At 41.1% G+C, this 21,306-nt stretch overlaps 1 protein-coding gene across 1 annotated transcript in view; it reads left to right on the top strand.

Annotated features, from left to right (window-relative positions):
- stk24a (serine/threonine kinase 24a (STE20 homolog, yeast)) overlaps positions 1 to 21,306 on the top strand; it is a 50,154-nt gene that overhangs the window by 2,354 nt on the left and 26,494 nt on the right. The window contains exon 2 of the mRNA XM_060930063.1: positions 19,770 to 20,000. Within this exon, the coding sequence (XP_060786046.1) occupies positions 19,770 to 20,000 (231 nt within the window). The remainder of the gene's footprint in view (positions 1 to 19,769; positions 20,001 to 21,306) is intronic.

Raw genomic sequence — 21,306 nt, 5'->3', positions numbered from 1 at the left:
GGAATTGGATTGTATCTCTGCGTACAGGCAGAATCGGGTTGTATCTCTACAGACGGAATCTCTGCGTACAGGTGGAATCGGGTTGTATCTCTGCGTACAGGCGGAATCGGGTTGTATCTCTACAGACGGAATCTCTGCGTACAGGCGGAATCGGGTGGAATCTCTGCGTACAGGCGGAATCGGGTTGTATCTCTGCGTACAGGCGGAATCGGGTTGTATCTCTGCGTACAGGCGGAATCGGGTTGTATCTCTGCGTACAGGCGGAATCGGGTTGTATCTCTGCGTACAGGCGGAATCGGGTTGTATCTCTGCGTACAGGCAGAATCGGGTTGTATCTCTGCAGGCGGAATCGGGTTGTATCTCTGCAGGTGGAATCTCTACAGATAGAATCGGGTTGTACCTCTGCAGGCGGAATCTCTACAGATGGAATTGGGTTGTATCTCTGCATACAGGCGGAATCAGGTTGTACCTCTGCATACAACTAGTTCAGTTTCCTGGGGAGTTTCCTGAGCACCACAAGACATGAAACACCGGAAGTAATAGTTGTGAGTGTAGCCAAGAAACTGCATGAATTGTAATTATTGAGCTGTTTCATCAGCCACAGTGGGTGAGTATATTTAACCCTTTGATGCACAAGCTAAGCAAACCCCTTCTAATGCACAACATGATCAAGCATGACCCGTATTCATTTCCTATGTTATTTCATGTATTGCTGATTTATCTCTTTTGAAAATAAATTTTTCATCATTTAATGTTCCAAGTGTTCATTAAACATCTTGTTTTTGATTACCATAAATCATTATTTTTAATTCTTATCTATTTACTTTATGAACCAAAAATAGTTTTTGTATTACTACATCAACTTTGCGATGGGAGTGACGAGGTTGGGCAGGATAAGAAACGAGCACATCAGAGGGACAGTACATGTGGAGAGTTTGGGAATTAAGCTAAGAGAGATTAGACTGAGATGGTATGGGCACATCCTGAGAAGAGATGCAGAAAATGTTGAGGATGGAGCTGCCAGGCACATGAAAATAAGGAAGGCCAAAGAGGAGATACATGGATGTGGTGAGAGAGGACATGAAAGTGGCAGGTGTGGTAGAGAAGGATGCGGAGGACGGGGAGCAATGGAGACGAAAGATCCGCTGTGGCGACCCCAATCGGGAGCAGCCAGATGATGATTACATCAACTTTCTACACTTGGGTCAGAAATGACTCATGCCTGCAAGTGTGATTTAAAAAAAAAAAAAAAATTGTAATAACAAATTTGTTAAAATTAACACGGATATTGAACTGTAGTGAATGTGACTGAACATAAAACTGATGAAATAACATCACATGGTTACAACACAAATTACCATCTCAGTGCTTGCATGCATCACAAATGACAACTGTATGTTTGTGCTCCTTGCACACAGGCCTGGTACACTGGGAACACCAGCTGCTGACTTTTCTGTCTTTGGTAGCTAGGCAGATCTTGCACCTCTTCCTTTTCACTTGGCCTTCCTGTCTGATGTCCTGTGGCTGGGTGGTGGCTGTGCTTGGTCTTTTTATCCCACATCTTTCCATTGCATCAGTAATATGCTTTTGGTGGCATCGAGTGCTCTCCATGCGCCTCTTCATATGTGGCATAACAAGCTCTTTGACCAGATCCTTGATGAATAGCTGTCAATGTTACTGATGAACATATCCCAGGCTTCTTTTGGGAAACAGCTGTTGAACCAAGTGCAGGTCCTGGGCAGCTCCTCAGGATGTTGTAGCTTCTTGTTCTCACTCCAGTAAGACCCATTTTTACTCAATCTATTAGACCGGGTTGGCGTTTCCTCTTCAGAGGACTCATCAGATGAGTCTTCTGCGTCATCAAAGGAGTCTTCTTCATCTAGGTGAGATGGATTCACAGACACACCCTCTACTCCATCTTGTCCCTGTGGCACATCGTCTAGATCACCAGCATCAGAGATTTCAGATTCCGAATCGGAGCCAAGAATTTCCTCCTCATCTTCTTTAAGCAGCATGTCTGTGATCATTTTAGCTGTAAATCTGGAATGACCAGGACCAGCAATGCTAACGCTCTGAAAAAGGAAAAGCACAAGACCAGTCCTGTTTCTAGCTAATAATAGCTAGCTGGAATAGAATAAGTCAACAGCTAGCAAGCTAATAGTATTGGACATATTTCCCTAACTAGTGAAGTTCAAAATAACTAAACTAAAGATGAGGTTATCTTTCTAAAGATCATTTTTAGGTAAAAATAAATAAAATAATACTTGCATGTATCAGATGTGCAAAAGCAGCAGTGTTAAGTTGAGAAATGTGTAGCGGTTGAATATTTGTCCACAATAAATATGTTCCTGACTGCAAACATTTCCAGTATCAATAGTCCCCATCAAATTCCATAGTGAATACATAAGGGTCAGTTTTGTCCCATGTTGTGCATTAAGGCCAATTTATGCTGACAACCCAGTCCTCGCAGATGGCGTCTGCGTAGCCCCCCCACCTTCGCAGACGCTCTGCGCGCACCTCCCAAAAATTGTGACCACCGCAGAAGCCTTGCAGACAAGAGGGCTCTGATTGGTCCACTCTACATCCGCTGTACACGCACTTCCGCTTCCCTACTTTCCCGGTTTGGTTTGTTTTCACGACCGCCATTTTTAAAAACACGAGTGAAGATGGAGCAGCACGAAGAGCGGTTGCTCAAGGAAGTGAGGAAGTACGTACATCTATACGACTCCAGTTCTAGTCATTATAAGTAACCGGAGGATAAACACTCCACTAACCACACCCACCAACTACTCCTAGCGACTTCGCACCCCCTTGCGTTGTGGCGGTGAATAACATCGTGCACGCCTATTACTCCCCGCTCAACAATAAATTACAACTGTCTGCGAAAAGCTATCTGTGAAAGCCTTGTCGCAAGAGCATGCAGAGGCCCTTCGAAGGGTCAAAGTCCTTCCCATGCATAGGGCGGCACCGATCTCCGTTTCTGTAGCCCTCGGCCTCTCGCCTGTTCCATAGCTAGGGTTACGGTGGGTGCTAGTTCTCTGGTAACCACGAGAGTTCGACTCCCCACTCGCATCTGTATTGCAGCGTGCCTTGCCAGACGGCAGTAGGTACCATTTTTATGATGGTCTTTGGTATGACCCGACCGTGAGTAGAACTCGTGGACACGCTAACCACTAGGCCAACTCGCGGTCTGGCTTTAGGCTTTCATTCCTTCTAAGCAAGAACAACACCTATTTTCACTTGTTTCATCAGTTCACAGCCTCCAAACTTTTTTTTTTGGCTGTAATGAAAGCCTGAAGGCACACTGGCACTTTGCTGATAAGATTGAAGACCCCTGGTTTAGGGAAACTCTGGATTAAAGGAATAGCACTGTTGGGGGTGAGGTGAGGTTGAGGTTGCGTATCCTTGTCTAATGTCTCAAATCATTGGACCATCAGAGATCAAACCCACTTTGACCCCTTTTACACAGTCATGCAAGGAGGACTGAACACTGCTGAATCAATTCTTAATCCCATCATCATCCGTCTAGTGACTGAGACGTGACTGCTTGTTGATGTGTCCGAATCAGTTTCCTCGTGTCCCTTCCAGTGTGTATCTATCCCGGTCTCACGCTCTGTGTTCCTGGAATAGGCTCCGGAGCCATCGTGGCCCTGACTTGGGTTAATGGTTACTGAAAGTGATTGAGAATATAGCAGAGAATTGAGACGGATATACAGCAATGAGGCATGGTTTTATTTCCATCCCGCAGGATTCCCACATTGGCACTTTGACACTTTTCAAATACAAACAGTGAAATTAATAAAAATGAAGAAGAAAAAAAGTTTAAAATTAGATTTTATTTTGATCCTATTGGAGTGTAGATAAAAGTAACGTAATGTTTTTTTTAAAAAAATGTGAGGATGTTAGATTTAAGTTTCCCTTAGAAATCTTTTCTGTTGACGTGTAATGGTGAGAAGTTTATCATCAGTGGAGAATTTCCAATACGCTTTCAACTATAGAGTGGTGTGATGGAGAAAGCAGCAAAGTTTTTTTTTTTTTTTTAACCTGTTTATTACTTGTCCATCTTCTGTGGTGGCAGGGCTGGATGCATCACTAGTCCTTTCACATAGGATCAGTAGGTCATTGGGATTACACTTTTAATCTAGTCAGAATGTGTTTAGACGCAGTCTTGGTTTTTGTTTTTTATGAAACAAAGAAAGAATTGTGCATTTGGGTTCATTCACACAGCCCTTTTCTCTCTGCATTCAGCATCCTAAGAGGAACCATAGTCTCACACAAGTCATATGATTTCTGGTCAGACGGTCAGAGTAACTCTGGTTTGTGTGTTTATTAAATAGTCACACTTGATGTGTAACATGTTTACATGCACGCTAATAGTCTGCTATTAGTATAGGTAATAGTATGGGGCCGAGTAAAATTAAGGATTAATTTCACGAGTGATTTCGAAGTTTTGAAAATTGCCAGAGTCGGAAGCGACGAGGGCAATTTCAAAACTTTGAAATCACGAGTGAAATTGATCCTTAATTTTACGAGGAACCATACAATTACTTGTTTATAATACTGTATATAGGGCCAAATTCATACTTCGGAAGCCATTCAAGTTCACAACGTTTGTCATTCGCGTTTTCTGAACCAATCAGGGCGCAAGACTATCTTGTAGGGCTGTGCGATGTATTGAATATACTCGATAGATCTCTGAAAATTCTGTGTGAGATACATAAAATTGATATCGTAACTATCAAGTATTTTATGGTCATCTGCCGACTTGTTTGTTTCGTGTTTGTTGCGTTTGTTTAAAACATTTTCCAGTGGTTTTCTCCCTGTCCCTCAGGCAGTAACGGGAAAGGCTGCCTAAGGGTTAAAAAAAAAAAACAATAACATCACACACTCGCCAACCAATCCCGGGCGACACCTAGGTGCTGAAAGGAACTTGCGGGAAGATTTTCTAGTTTCGGTTTACAGCGCTGGCTCAGTTCGTGCAATCGCTGGTGTTGCATAGGCTACCGTGTAAGCTCTGTCAATTTCGGCGACAAATTAAAAATGGAAGCGGACGAATTGGTTCCTAAAAGAACTAGTAAGGGGGTCAGTCATCTGGCATTTTATTTGGATATCGCAAGGTGGTCATGGAACAGCAAATGCCAATTTGTAAAGTGTGCAGAAAAAACTGTCATCATGAAAGGCAGCAGCACTACAAATTGTTGAATAAAAATAGTCTTAAATTTCAACTCAATTGCGATTAATCACCAACATGAAAATTTAAAATGTTTTGTTGAAAACCACCTGTAAAGTTAACCAAGAATGTTATTTAATCTGCAGGGACTGTAGTGAAAACAGTAAAGAGTAAAAGTTAGATTTCATGGGGTCCTTTAGAGGACATTTCAATATATCGAGATGTATATCGTACATCGTGAAATGGAGAAAATGTATCGGGATATTCATTTTTTCCCATATTGCACAGCCCTACTATCTTGCACGGTTGAATCAGTTTCTAAAGTGTCTTTCATCATGACATGGCGACACGACATGAGGATTTTGAAAGTGGTTTACAAAATTTTATTGGGACAACTTTACAAAAGCCATTTTGTTGACACAATTTGCTCATTTTTATAACCGTAACCAAGCAACGAACTAGCCAATAGCGTTTCAGAAATACGGCCCCATGTTAACTCTTTACCCCTTAAATCAGTCGCTACAGCCACCCTTGTATATGTATATACTGTTCACCCTTAGAACATATTTACAAGAAGAAAAAGTCATCAAATGTCGTCATTATGGGATACACAGGGTCGTCATATGTCGTCATTCAGGGGTAAAGAGTTAAGGAAAAAGCCCTCCTTGATTGACCAATCAGAACTGAGTAATTTCGCCCTATGTATTACAATTCTGAATACAGCCGTGTTCTGAATTTGATGCAGGTCATATAAACACGTAGCTTATTCTGTTTGGATATTCCAGATTCGAATTTAGCATTTTCTGATTAAGATGAGAGCATCCTTTGGATATGTAAACAGTGCATTTGGAATATACGTCTCAGTTGGGGTTTTTAGTGCAGTTTGTGAGAGACAGCCTCGGAGTATGCATGGCTGCATGTGAACGGGAATATTAATAGAATGTTCTTTTTCATCAGCCATGTCAACAGCTTGGTAGCAATGTTGTCTTTTTCCTGAATAAGGGCAAAACCCAGAATATTTTGTGCCTGTAAAATTCGTGAGTGATCCGGAGTTATGTTTGGGTCTTGAGAACAAGTCGTGCTTGTCCTGTCTTGTGGTATGTGCATTAACCTGCAGCTGTGATGAGAGACTGAGCTTGACCTGGCATTAGAAACCATGTCGGTATTGGTTGTGGTATAGCCCTGCAGATCTGATGAATCAGATAGGGCTTTGAGGTCAAGACTCGAGCACAAGTTGCAGACTGAATAAACATTATGTGGGTTACCAGCACTGCAGCACTTTCCTTCGTATTCTGTCCCAGCCACACAAACTGTCATCACCTGGTTGTTCATTCTTGTGCTGTCACAGGTTTTTGACTGCTGTTTTTAATTCATCTCTGCAAGCAGAGTATTCTGTATATAAAGCATGTTTATATAGTATCTTACCATCACCTTGTTTGTTTACTGTGGCTGTAAAGTTAGTCGTCATTTCCTTCCCATCAAAAGTCAGGGTTTTTTTTTTTTTGGTTTTTAAAGGGAAATGATGTGACGGCAAGTCTGCCTGTTATAAACATGAATGCAATTCACGGATTTTCTGTGTGCTTGATGGCAAATAAATGGACAAGTATGAATCTCAAGTAAACTAGTTGTGGTTATCCCTAAAATTGGGGGGGAAAAAAAAAACAGAATCAAATTTAAAGAGTTCTACTTAAAGAGGTCCTGTCTCAAGGCAAACGCAGACCGCAACAACTGTGATCGATTCACTTGTTAGAATCGCAGTCTCTCCTTCACATTTCCAGCTGCTCCACCTTCTTTGTCAAATCTACCATCAGGATATTGTTAATATATAAAGTGTAAAGTGCTCTAGTGGTTGTAAATCATTATAACAGCCACCCAGTTTAATCCTGTGGATTTAAAGGGGAACAGAGGGCAATATATAGAGTAAATATAACAATAAAACACACATTAACGAACCTTATTCAAGACTTACAAAAGTTTTTTGTTCTAAGGTTGGAAAGTTAGTGTTTTGAAAGTAGCTCGAGCAAACTATTTCCGCAGTTTGAACAGCCCGCCATGATATTAATTTTATCCAATCAGAATGCACGTTCATTTTCTCTGCGTAACACTCATGACGCATGTATGTGCCCAGTTGTGTTGGCTCATTGAGGTTGGGAATAGCACGTGTGAAATACCTGTTTCTGCCTCTTGCGACGATTTCGCAAGTCCACGGGTGGCGCGTATCTCATTGCAGCAAATAAATTCTGCTGGACTCGTGAGCAACTCCACGTTACATTTTCCGCACGAGCACCATGCCGTGTCACCTGCACGCAGGCGCTCTGCCCCACGCTCGCCATGCCCATGGTCAGCATCAGTCTCATCCTCGCCATCATCCGAGCTTTCTTCTCTTATTTCATCACCGGAGTCGAGAGTACCTCTCCTAGGTTCAAACTGGTACCCTTCTAAGCCATAGCCTGCTTGCAGTGTGTCTTGCGGGATCTCTTCGTATGATTCGACAGAGCTGTCGCTTTCAATTGATGCGCCCGACGCCATGATTACACGCTTATCTCCTCTATTTTGGAGAGTTCCGCTAGTGCAGTGGGTAGCGCTGGCGTCACGGTCTTTTAAAAATGGCGACTCTTGTGCGGTTTAGCGTATGAAGTATTATATTTACAATTACCAAGATATTTCGTTGTTTTCTAGTATATAAATTTGATAGAATACTTAAGAATACGTTACTTTGTCACATCAGCAACTGTATATATTATATTTGGTACCCCTTTAAACACTATGGCGTTGTTTTTGTGCTTCATTCCTGAGCGTGCAGGGGAACGTTCGGTTCGAGCCGCTCGTACTGCTGAATACAGACGAGTTAAAACACTTCAGAAATGCTTTCAGTGAGAATTCACTTAGTTTATAATGAATCATTCGGTTTCTTTTCCATCCACTAAATTTGTTTCAAAGCATTTTGCCTGTGCCCTCGTCTGTATTTTGTTCCTACAGTGAAACACGGAACTCCCATTCCGCTCTTCGTCCATGTGTAAAAGCAGTAAATTCTAGTACGTTTCGTGTGATGGCGCCTCCTAGAGGAGACGTGCAAGTACTTTCTCCCTGTGCATGACTGCTGACGCCATACTTGCTTGTATGGTGTCGATTCGATGCAGAGCTATAAATCAGCCTGAATGCGACATTTATAACCTAAGAAGGCAGTGGATCAGTGGTTAAAGGTTTGGGTTTGTACAAAAGGCTGTGAGTTCAAACCCCAGCACCATCACTGTAACTTTAACCTGGTCAGCTTTAAGTTGCCAAATAAGTCAATATAAATGTAAAATACAAAGCTTAAATCTACTTGTATAGAAATGGATTACTGCCTAATTTTAAAATAAAATGAAAGATTTTTCACTTTAATCCACAACAGTTTATTTTTTTTTCTGCAGGTTATGAAAGTCATTGAGGAAATAATTGCTTCAGTCTATTCTGTAAATTTCTTGCTGTTAATGTATTTGTATTAGGTCATTTTAACATTTTCTGCTGTCCTGTGTGTGCGCGCGCGCGCGTGTGTGTGTGTGTGTACACTTCTGTTTTGATGTAACATGCAGGAGCATTGCAGACATCTGACACAGTATTTGATTACAAGCTGAATAGATGAGGCTTATGCCCATTTTGCTATGATGCGTATCTGTCCAACAACTTGATCAAAGCGTACGAGATCCCACTAATTCCCACTCACAGTGAAAGCTGGATATTTTCCGTTATTACGCTGTATGGTGTCGGGTGGGAATGGGAGTACAATGGCAAAGTTGAAACTTGAATATACCCCCATGCTAACCTAGTAACGTTTAAGGAAATGTTTTGTTACGGCTCCAGCGGGAATTGGAACAGTCAGATTTACCTGTTGTGAACGATCATGCTGATGCTGGCGGTGATGTAAATAATGTAGTCATATTGTTGCAGTACTATCCATACTGCCTCGCTGTAAAGCAACCAGCAGCAAACTTAAAATAATAAGCAAAGAAAACCTCGGCAGATACAGTGGGAGCGTCATGCCTGTGGGGGAAACGTTCCAAGATCTAACACAGATAGCCAAAGCCACAGATAGGAGACTTGTTTTTCGTGTACATGCATACCTATATGTGTATGGTTTATAAATGAAACTCTACACGTGACATCAACAGCAGTAACTCATAAGTTATAACAATATACTGTAGTAAGTTATGTGAACTTGTTCTCTTTCTCATATGAACGGGATTCTGGCGTTTCCACTTAAAATTGTCATGGTTGAGGCATTGAGATGGCTACAAGTGTGGAAACCTTTTATTTACACAGGATAGTCAAAGGAACAAAAACCACCAGGTTTAAACATAAGAGTAGACGTGAGGAATAGGGATCGACCGATATGTTTTTTTTTCAGAGCCAATACCGATTATTATGGAATTGGGATGCCGATAACCGATATGTGCAACCGATAAATGTAAACATTATAATTCACATGAAATTAAACATGGCACACACTGACACAGACCTTCATATCCATGAAATGTATGTTTAATTGTAAAATTGAACATGAAATTTTGTGCAGGGAGATGCCAGCAGCATTTGTACAATAAAGTCAAACATTAGTTAGAATAAAATGAGAAATAAAATAATAATAAAATAAATATTCACCAATAAAAAAATAAATCACTCCCTACTATGTTACAGCTCACCATTTTCAGTGGAAAATAAATGAAAATACACTCTGGATTCTTTTACACTAAGAACTAAGTAAGACGTACCAACTTCAAGTAGTTTTTAAATAACAAATCAAGTGTCGGGAGCTGCCTGCAGCATTTTTTAAAAAGTAAAATCAAACATAAAGTAGGCCATCACTCCCTATTATGTAACAACTTAACAAATAACCATCTACATTCTAATGCTTTTAATACCCAAGCCTAATATTCTCAATTTAGGATTATATTGTAGTGAAGGAAGCACAGTTGCTCTGCATGTTAAAAGCTCTGGTTAAAAGGAGCGGCTGCTCCTTTAAGAGTATATCGCTTTCAGAATCAGAAGCGCTAGCGAGGAGAATCACTTGCGCAAGAATTATAAATACTAGTGGAGTACATTACAGCGCAATGTGAAGTAGCATAAGAACATTTAAGTCAAGAGTTTAATTGATGTATTTCGTTCATTACCGTTTATCCAAGCAAGTGTGCATCCACGACACAATTACTGAGCCCACAACAAGCATCCTGACAAACATAGCCTGCTAGCACCATATCACACCTGGCTTGTTTAAATGTTCAAATAGCGCTTTATAAAGTTACCTAACATATACAAGTGCAATGCGCTTTTTGAGCACGAGTCACGTCATGAAGTTTACTCATCACCATAACAAATAGCCAGTAGGCTTGCGCTAGCCTACAGAGCACAAACACTACGTTTTATTTCGTCTTCCCTTGACCACCTCTCTGTATGGCTGTCATTCTACTGTTCGAGTAGAACTACTGACACATTCACAACGTTTCCAGACGGGGATGTAAAAATGACTGCAGCCTACGTTATGCTGGGGACTGCTTACTATGGACAACATTACATGTAGTTTCAGCGAGACTAGTTGGTTGTAGGCTAATTCAAGTGCTTCCTTCCGTAAGCTAAGTTTGCCTGGCTACACAGATGCAAATGGACAATTTTAACGAGTAGTAGATGAAGAATGTAAACATATAATGATGTGCTTTTGCAACTTGTGTGTTTGTGACTTATTGCGGCAAAAGCAGCGTGTCCTTACCTTGAAGTGGGATCTGCTTCTGCCCGAGTGCCCGTACGGCCGCCTTGAAACAGTTCACAGCGGTTAGCTACGCGTGTTGATTGGCTATATCTCTTGTGCCAAACAAATCAGATGTTGTGGTGGGCGGGACCATGTTCTTGAACTCAGAGAGGCGAGTGCAGGAAAGGACGTGCAGTGACAGTCACGTTAGGAACGAAATGGCTGCAAAAAGGCATGTTATCGGCATATCGGTGGAAATTATGGCCGATACTGATAACCCTAAAAATGCAGAATATCGGCCCGATATATCGGCCAGGCCGATTATCGGTCGACCCCTAGTGAGGAACACAATGAGCATCGGCGTGGAAAATAAAAACAAACTCAAGACAAACTAACAGAAGTTGGGGTTTAAACAAGGTGAGTAATAAGTGTGTGTGCGAGGGGAGTGAAAGCAGGTGTGCGCATTGTATTCTGGGTGTGTAGTTCGAGAGGTCATGCTTGTATGCTTGATCAAGTCAGCGGATATGGTAGTCCCACTGTATAAGCAAAAATGTTACAAATAGCCTTTGCTTAAACACAAATGTTCAAAAACAGGACGAGAACTCTCAACAGGGACATGATGCAGCTCGACTTGACATTGCTAACTAGCTAATGTCTCCGCTTGGGCTTTTCACAACAATGGACTTGCCGCCTTGTGAATTGTACATCATATCCAGTCTTGCATGGTTTGTGCTCCGGAGCATTCCGTTAAATATGGTCAGGTGGGAATACTTATTACTTTTCCATTGTGAAAGAATGAGTGGGAATAAAAAATGATCTATTCCATATTGTTTTTAACCTCATTCAGTAACATATTTTGGATGTGAAAGGGGATTTAGCTAGCAAGGTTTTAGACGTCTATAAGCAGACTAACTATGGAACGACCATCTTTGTTAAACTGGTTCCATAGCCAACGCGATATTTGCAGGTAAACCGCCAAGGTGCGATTAAAAGGTAGCTTAAATAAAGCATCTTTTGGAAAATGTACTCTTTTAATGTCCTATAAATTGATCTCTAGAGACAAACGTCATATTATAGGCAGAAAAACTCAATTTTGGTCAACACCTTTTGACTAGTTTCCAGAATTAAGCCACAGCAACAGCGGACAGGTTTTCCCACACCGCCGCATATGCATAATGAAAAATTCAACAAAATGTCTGTAAAGTCATTTATTATTAAAAGCAAAAAGAAACTTACTAGGCAACTCGCTGAACAATGTGAATGAAACGCGCCCCATTCAAGAGCAGCCCGAGCTCTTTGCCGATCAGGACTGTTGAAATAAAAGCTTGTTGCCAAATTGTGGCTGTAAATCTTGTTTGAATTAACCGTGTATGATTCCTCTGGGCCCTTTAACACCATTCCATAAGATAGTGCTGTCATATGTTCGATAAGTGCATGTGAACAACGCCTCATTTTACCGTCATGATAGTGTTTCCGCCTGACTGCCAGGGCCAGTGTAAGTAATGTTCAACTGAAAGAACTGAGTTCAAACAGAGTCCATCATGCAACAGGTCAATCTCTGCTCTTTATTGCAACACGTGGATTTATTATTATTTTTTCCCCCACTTTTGTAGTCTTGTTAGAGGCATATTAATGACTGATAAGTGGGAATGCTGAAGTAGAGTTTGGTTTGTGTGACCGGAGATGTTCCAGGCTTTTTGTGTGAGGTTTGTGCTTTGTTTATCAAATCTTATTTATTTAATCCTGTACACACCTTTTATACTGCTGCTGTTCCAGTACATGCCTAATTATGTCTTGTTGACTTAAATAAAACCAAATGCGTAAAGACACTCGGAGGGTTGGGCTGTAAGTAGTGATTAGAGTTTACCGGTATACTATAACTCCGAAGCTACTCCAACAAACGTCGCTGATGTATTTGTCATTTTTGGCCTGTTGTAAACGTGTTGTAGGTTTCTAGATAGTTTAAGGCTTTTAAAAAAAAAAAATTCCCGCTTGCATTGTTGGCTTTCTCTTCCTAAATTCACACGGAAGTAGCTAAATGCTTTGCCATTGAGTGACTAGTAAAATTCCTTAATTGACAAAACCAGCAGGCGTTTCAGTTTTCACTACGAGAGTCGTTCATTCACTGCAACATGGCACTTCATTTCAACGCTGTCTTACAATGAAGTAGTAAATATACAGTAGGGTGAATGAACCTAATGTAGGATATTTTATGCTAAAATTTAGGCTAATTCACCTTAAAGGAACAGTCCACCGTATTTCCATAATGAAATATGCTCTTACCTGAATTGAGACGAGCTGCTCCGTACCTATCCGAGCTTTGCGCGACCTCCCAGTCAGTCAGACGCAGTCAGACGCACTGTCACTCCTGTTAGCAATGTAGCTAGCCTCAGTATGGCCAACGGTATTTTTTTGGGGCTGTAGTTAGATGCGACCAAACTCTTCCGCGTTTTTCCTGTTTACATAGGTTTATATGACCAGTGATATGAAACAAGTTCAGTTACACAAATTGAAACGTGGCGATTTTCTATGCTATGGAAAGTCCGCACTATAATGGCAGGCGTACTAACACCTTCTGCGCGCTTCGGCAGCGCATTGATACGGAGCTCAGATATCAATGCGCTGCCGAAGCGCGCAGAAGGTGTTAGTACGCCTGTCATTATAGTGCGGACTTTCCATAGCATAGAAAATCGCCACATTTCAATTTGTGTAACTGAACTTGTTTCATATCACTGGTCATATAAACCTATGTAAACAGGAAAAACGCGGAAGAGTTTGGTCGCATCTAACTACAGCCCCAAAAAATACCGTTGGCCATACTGAGCCTAGCTACATTGCTAACAGGAGTGACAGCGCGTCTGACTGCGTCTGACTGACTGGGAGGTCGCGCAAAGCTCGGATAGGTACGGAGCAGCTCGTCTCAATTCAGGTAAGAGCATATTTCATTATGGAAATACGGTGGACTGTTCCTTTAAAGTGCCATTCCACCATTGGATGTATTCTTTGGCATAAAATACAATATATTTTATGGCAACATGACTAGACAGAGAAATCTTTTAGCTTCAAAATGATATATCAAACATAATTTTTTGACGACAAGTATATTAATTTTGCGACCAAAGTCACCTACCCTTTTAATTTCCGCGCGGTAGTGAAACGTGATGTCATCGGCAGGTTTCCCTTCTTGTGTACCACGTGTCGGTCTATTTTTAGACCAGGAAACCCCCAAAGTGAGAGAGTCATTTCTCCTCGTATATGGGGGCCAAAGAAATTGCGAAAAATTGAGTTAATCTTTCAGTTAGCTAGATTTATTGGTATTATTTTTATCGCGTTCTGTCCGCCATTGCTGATATGTGCCACGTCACACGTCACGTGGTACACAAGAAGGGGAACCTGCTGATGACATCACGTGCGGAAATTAAAAGGGTAGGTGACTTTGGTCGCAAAATTAATATACTTGTCATTGTCAAATTGTTTGATATATCATTTTGAAGCTAAAAGATTTCTCTATCTAGTGATACCATTTATATATGTTGTCAAAATATGTTGTATTTTATGCCAAAGAATACATCCAATGGTGGAATGGCACTTTAAGTGTAATAATAAATGAACAGAAGTCCCACATTATGGCAATTCACCCCACCAGGCAAAAGTTTGGACACGCCTTCTAATTCAATGGTTTTTCTTTATTTTTATTAATTAAGACGCTTCATGTCTTAAACGGGCGGCACGGTGGTGTAGTGGTTAGCGCTGTCGCCTCACAGCAAGTAGGTCCTGGGTTCGAGCCCCGGGGCCGGCGAGGGCCTTTCTGTGCGGAGTTTGCATGTTCTCCCCGTGTCCGCGTGGGTTTCCTCCGGGTGCTCCGGTTTCCCCCACAGTCCAAAGACATGCAGGTTAGGTTAACTGGTGACTCTAAATTGACCGTAGGTGTGAATGTGAGTGTGAATGGTTGTCTGTGTCTATGTGTCAGCCCTGTGATGACCTGGCGACTTGTCCAGGGTGTACCCCGCCTTTCGCCCGTAGTCAGCTGGGATAGGCTCCAGCTTGCCTGCGACCCTGTAGAAGGATAAAGCGGCTAGAGATAATGAGATGAGATGAGATGTCTTAAACGGGACCTGAAGTCATTTTTAAACTTGCTTTTTCTTAACGTGTTATTCAATTACGTTTTCAGTTTTATTAACCTTATATCGTGACTCGAATTGGCATATTATATTACATTTATCGGCCTTTTCGGTTACTAGTCATGTTGAACGTAGTTCGTTTGATCCACGGCAGGCGTCGCTTATCCGCACGATTGTGCGAGAATTCAAACGTGAAGTGTTAGCGCCGCCATTTTGAAAACTGTTTACACAGCGGCCAGATCGCCACATCATTCCAATTTGGATTAATTTCAAGATTTGCTAGCTTCACCAGTGATGGAGATTATTCCATACAACTTTGAACGATCGGTTAAATGGGGAAAAAAAAAAAACACTTTCAGACACTAGTCCGTTGTGCTGGTATTTACGTCATTACTGTTGCACAATTAAAACGTGCCAGATCAGCCGGCTGGTGGGTTTTCAAAATAATAAATACATGAATGTATTTTTGTGATGCATATTATACTGAGCGCATTTCCCACATTAATCCATACAAAGTACCTGCATCTTTCAGTTTTTTTTTTTTAAATCAAGGCTGAATACTTTCTTCTTTGCCGCTGCCTTTTATTAAATCAAATTTGAGACTTTTAATTTGATTTCTTTCAGCGTGACCACAGTGCATGATGGGATATATTGCTTTGGTTAGTGATCATCGGTTGTACACTACTTTTCGTGATGCATTGTGGGATGCTTTGAGTGCACTATACAGGTAGTCATCGACTTACGACCTATGCGACTTACGACCGATCGACTTTACGACCGTCTGGTTATGACGGGCAAGTGTTTCCTAGCTGAGCGTATGACCGTTTCCGCCCCAGCTCCCGGCAGCGCCTCTCGCCGCGTACAACAGTTTCCGCCCCAGCTCCAGGCACACGCGCAGTCTCTCTCGCGCTTCCTCGTGCACTCCGTCATACAGTTTCCGCCCCAGCTCCTGGTTTATGAAACAAGCAAATCCTCCCGCCAGCCCGAGCGCTGCAACAGCTGATGATGACGTAGACGACCCACAGCCAAGCACCAGTGATGCCAGCGGTCACTAAATTTTGTATTTTGCTATGTTTTACATTTGTATTTTGGTACGTTTCAAACTAAAATGTTTTCTATTTTTCACACCTGTATTTTGTATTTTTTGTTTTGCACATATTAAACGAATTGTACTGTACGCAGTGTAGTATGCAGTGTTTGACTTCAACCAAATAATGAGCCAAAGTAATGAAATAAGAAAATGTTGATAAAATAAGGCCATCCTTAAAAAAAAATCCGTTTCCTGTCCACCGGGTGGGCAAAAAAAATTTCAGTCGGGAGGGAGGGATTTTTTTTTTTTTAATTTTTTTTTTATTATATATGGATGGATAAGAAATCGCAATGCTGTTTGCTTTTTCTTTCAGTACTTTTTTTATTACAAAAGCAGACACATTTAATAAAATGACAGTTTAATCAACTGAAACTTGTACAAAAACTTTAAGTTAGCATTTTAAATGCTGACTGCAACATTTGCAAAACTTTTACAAAGGTACTTAAAATGTCCGACACACGGACTTTTTGTAGTTCTAAATCGACCGTTAGGCCTAATGATCACTGAATGATTTGTTTTTCTGAATCTTTACTATTTTGTTGTTCGCTAGAATACCATTTTGCGATTTCACACTTAAGCAAATGTTTGAAAACTCCAGATCTCCTTCCGTCGTGGTGGCTGCCATTTTTTTGTGCCGCACGGCGCATGCACAGAGCTGATTCGACAGGGCTTTCCATAAGCGCCGGCTGCCGGCCACACAATTAAGTCAAGCCGGCTACTTTAATGACTATTTTTGTAGCCCACAGGCTCTAAATATTAATTTTCGATTTTAATAAAATTAAATTTTTATCTAACGGACTGACAATAATGTCAAACTGAACCGTTGATCAGAGGAGAGTAACTCATCCGCGCCCCGACATGCGGTGTGCGCGCGCACTCGGCAGAGGCAGTAGTGTGCTAAGTACCACTGCAGACCGTTGTCGTTGTTAATTCATAGCATGCTCAGCTGCGTGAATGTGTCATGCACCAAAAATAAGAGATTTACAAGCCAGGAACGCCTCATGATGCAATACGCAAGAAAAGAAAAGATTTACTGCCATTTTACTTTGTATTTGAGTAAAGTGAATAAATAAATGGTCTGTGGAAAATACACTTAATCCTGGGAACTGCATGCACAGGAGTTTTTGTGTTTACTCCCCCCGGCTGGCTACTTATTTGTCATGGCTGGCTAGTATGAGCCTTAGTGGAAAGCCCTGGGAATGCGGAAATGTCAAGTTCGAGTTTAGATTTACGAACCCGAAAAAAAATGTCGAAAAAACGGCGTTAAAAAAAAAAATTTCACCCGCACAAACGGCACTCACCCGGCCGGTGGACCGGAAACAGAACATTTTTTAATAATGGCCTAAGACTTTATGATTACAATATCATTACACATCACAATATACTTACGTTCATTTATCATAAACCGATCTGGTCGTAAGTCGGCCTACGACCGGTCAGTCGTAACCAAACGCAGTCGTAAGTCGACGACTACCTGTATAGGGTGTAAATAATCCTCCCTAAGGTTTTGGACAGCACTACAAAATGGCATCCTCACTATATAGTGCCCTATAAAGTGAGTAGGGAGTGATTTCGGACACGGAAAACTTCCGGCTTGATTACGTCAGCATTCGAAAGAGGGCGCGTGCGTCTTTTGACAACATTGGCGGATGTTGGTCTCTTTGATTTCCGCTGCACGTTTTACTTCCGTCCTACGATGTCTCACACAGGTCTCCTTTAAAGTAAGCATGGAGGTCGTTTCTCTTTACTTAGTTGAGCGGTTCTTGACATATGGATTACTACAGTTGTAGAATAAGGCTATTTATTTACTACTTACTGTTTGATCTCAAATGCATGAAGGCAAGAAATTGCACTAATTAACTTTTGACGAGGCACCTGTTAATCGAAAAGCGTTCCAAGTGACTACCTCTTGAAGCTGGTTAAGAGAATGCCAATAGTGTGCAAAGCATCAAGGTAAACAGTAGCAACTTTTGAAGAATCTAAAGTATGGAACAGGTTTTTTTTTTTTTTTAATAAATATATAAAGTGTGTGTTTTTTAGGGATGGCGAAAACTAAAAAAAAATCTTGACCGACCACCGAGCCTCATTAGCCGGTTAAAGTCGGTTAACCTATGAGTTTAAACAGGGATGCAAACGGCGCACCTTTTTCACAGCTCGTGCAGATCCGATTTTTTTTTTTAGGGTGGGGGGGCGTTGGAGTGTCTGAATAATTTCATCAGAGTAAATTCTGTATTAAAATTACTACATAAGTAAATGCCGTTACAGTCCATGAAAAAGCCGTGAAAAAGTCGGCATCTGCACCTTTAGTTTGTGTGGAGAGAGATGATCTGCAATAACATGCATTGTTGGCTACAGACCGAAACATACTTTCAGAATGCACTGGCCAAGGCAGGACTAAACTCCATGTGCCTTCTAATAATAAAAAAAAAAACAGAATAGTAATTTGTAAACTAAAAAGCCTGTGTCTACACTTTTTCTTTCGCCGAGTGGCAGCGGGAGGGCGGGACATGACTGAATGGGTGTTTCTGATTTGTCAGCTGTCTTTAACTGGGGCGGGAGGGCGGGACATGACTGAATGGTTGTTTCTGATTTGTCAGCTGTCTTTAACTGGGGCGGGAGGGCGGGACATGACTGAATGGGTGTTTCTGATTTGTCAGCTGTCGTCCTTACACCGCATGGCATGCCCCAAGCGTTTACAACACAGAATTCCAGGTTCTCCTCTCCAAAATCGGCAGCTTCAAAATGATTGATTTTTTTTTTCACCGACAACCAAAAAAAAATTAACTGGTTGACATTGATTCGGTCAACCACCCGTCAAACGGTCATCGGTTAACATCCCTAGTGTGTTTACCACATTAGTTCCAGATATTTGATAGTTTTGATGTCTTCAGTATTGTTCTACAATGCAGAAAATTGTCAAATACATAAAAAGCTTTGAATGAGTAGGGGTGTCCAAACTTTTGACTGGTCCTGTATACTGTGCAATTTTTTAAAACTATCAAATTATTAAAATCAGGTGTTGCCATAATACATGATGATAAAATAGTTTAGTAGCTTTATGAAATGAGTGTAGTGTATAAAAATCATGCTTAATAGGTGCGTCTATTCAAAAGGAGGTGGATGCAAAGCTTTTAACTTTAACTCTGTCGCTTCACATTTAAACACATATCTAGTGAGAGTAAGGACACAATAGATAACACGGGTTGTGAGCAAGGGCTTTGCTGACTGAAGTATGGTGCCCGGGCACAAACACATTAGGATGAATAAAGTCCTTACTGTCCTCCTGCAACTGAAGAGCTACTTTTGTTGAATAGTTGAGATGTGAAACACCTCTTTACGTTCTACTGGCACGTTCTTTCTATGGGGCCGTAACAAAGGAAAAAGCCCGGTGGAGTTGCTCTAAGTTTTTGCTGGGTTTAACTGGCATCTTATTTGCATGTAGTTGACTTCATTACATGTTAGTTTCATGTCAGATGCGTCTAGAATGTTGACTGTATAAAAAAAAAAAAATCTCTCAAGTTCATATACAGCTTGATGTCCATTGCAAGGTGGAATCTGGGGTGTGCAACATTTAGAACAAAAACATGACATGGGTTTGGTTCTCTTGGTGTTGCCAAAAGCTTGTGCAATTAAAGCCTATTGAATTTCCTTTCTTTCTTTGGTTAGAATATTAAAACCGACCCAGAAGAGCTGTTCACCAAGCTGGAGAAGATCGGGAAAGGCTCGTTTGGAGAGGTGTTTAAAGGGATAGACAATCGTACGCAGAAGGTCGTGGCCATTAAGATCATTGATCTGGAGGAAGCAGAAGATGAGATCGAGGACATTCAGCAGGAGATCACAGTGCTGAGCCAATGTGACAGTCCCTTCGTCACAAAGTATTATGGGTCATATCTGAAGGTGAGTGCATCGTCACTAATCAGTCGTGCACAGTGTAAGATGATGCGAGTCTTATACTGGACTGAATGGAAAAATGTTGAGGCAGAGTCTGTTAAAGCTAGACGGCCTTTCGATTTCATAAAATTGGTGAAATTTAGTTCCCTCTGAAATTTGGTCATTGTGATATGTTTATTTTTGTAATATCTAAAAAAAACCCCCAGGCCATTCTGTGGCTGGGAAGTTATTTAATTTGAGGGGATTCCCGAGCAATTAATGTGCATGAAATCGCACACTTATGCCCTCCATTTTTCTCTCCTGTTTCAAATTTGTATCCCACAATGCCTTGCGTGAAAGGGGAAAGCCCACCATGTGATGTATGACATAGTATCTTGAATTGGGTCATGGTGAAGCAGGAAAAAATAGCGAAGAATTTTGGGCCACGTGGCCCTAAATTCATTAATTTGTTCTATTTAAAAAAAAAAAACTAATAAAATTGCAAGTCTGTGATTCGAATTCAGTAGCTTTCGGTCCACTAAACAAAAATAATGTGTCAGGGAAAATTCTTTTTATGACCTAAACTTGAAAAATCTGTAAGGGAGTCTAGCTTTAATGTATATTACCATCATGTACAGTATTAAATTTGCTACAGGATAGACCAAAGTTGAAGTGAAATTTTTTTTTTTTTTTTGGGGGGGGAGGTTGATTTGAAAAGTTCTCTTATTCTGAAAATGGCTTGCAATCATGGTAAATGTTAGACTGTAAACCGTATGCACAGCAGAGAGAGCTGTACTAATGGATGGACACTGAGGGGTGTGTGTGTGTTGCTTAATGTCACTGGTTTTGTTTTGTTACAAATCATACTTTCTCTCAGCTTTGCTTTAAATATGATAAGCTACCTATTATTTTGCCAAAAAGTTTGTTATCCAAAAGTTGTTTTTGAAGACAACCTTCCAGATGTTTACGGCAGTCTATTAAAAAACGGGAGTTATCGCTGTTGGCATTTCTGTTCTCTCAGATGTTATTTTAGGATTATGGTTTAAAGCTGCTATTTAAAGACGATGTGAAATAGAAATTCAAACACATTTTTCTTCTGTAACGTAACATTTCTGAGTGAAGGTGCATATTTGGTCAGAGTTTGATAGGTTTATGAAAAATGGGCATTCCAGGACTGGATGCTCACCTCTCGCAGCACCACTGCCTTTTCTGGGCAATAAATGAGACCTTCCCGAAGCAAGCGAATGGTGTGTGAACAGAATATTCAGTTATGTCATTTCATACAAGTTTTAAACAACTACTCATAAGAGGTGTGCATGCTGGGGCCCCATCA

This window comes from Neoarius graeffei, chromosome 9 (genome assembly GCF_027579695.1).
Source record: "Neoarius graeffei isolate fNeoGra1 chromosome 9, fNeoGra1.pri, whole genome shotgun sequence".
Taxonomy (NCBI): domain Eukaryota; kingdom Metazoa; phylum Chordata; class Actinopteri; order Siluriformes; family Ariidae; genus Neoarius; species Neoarius graeffei.
The sequence above is the reverse complement of the archived record's forward strand: the minus strand, read 5'-3'. Positions and strand labels throughout refer to the sequence as shown.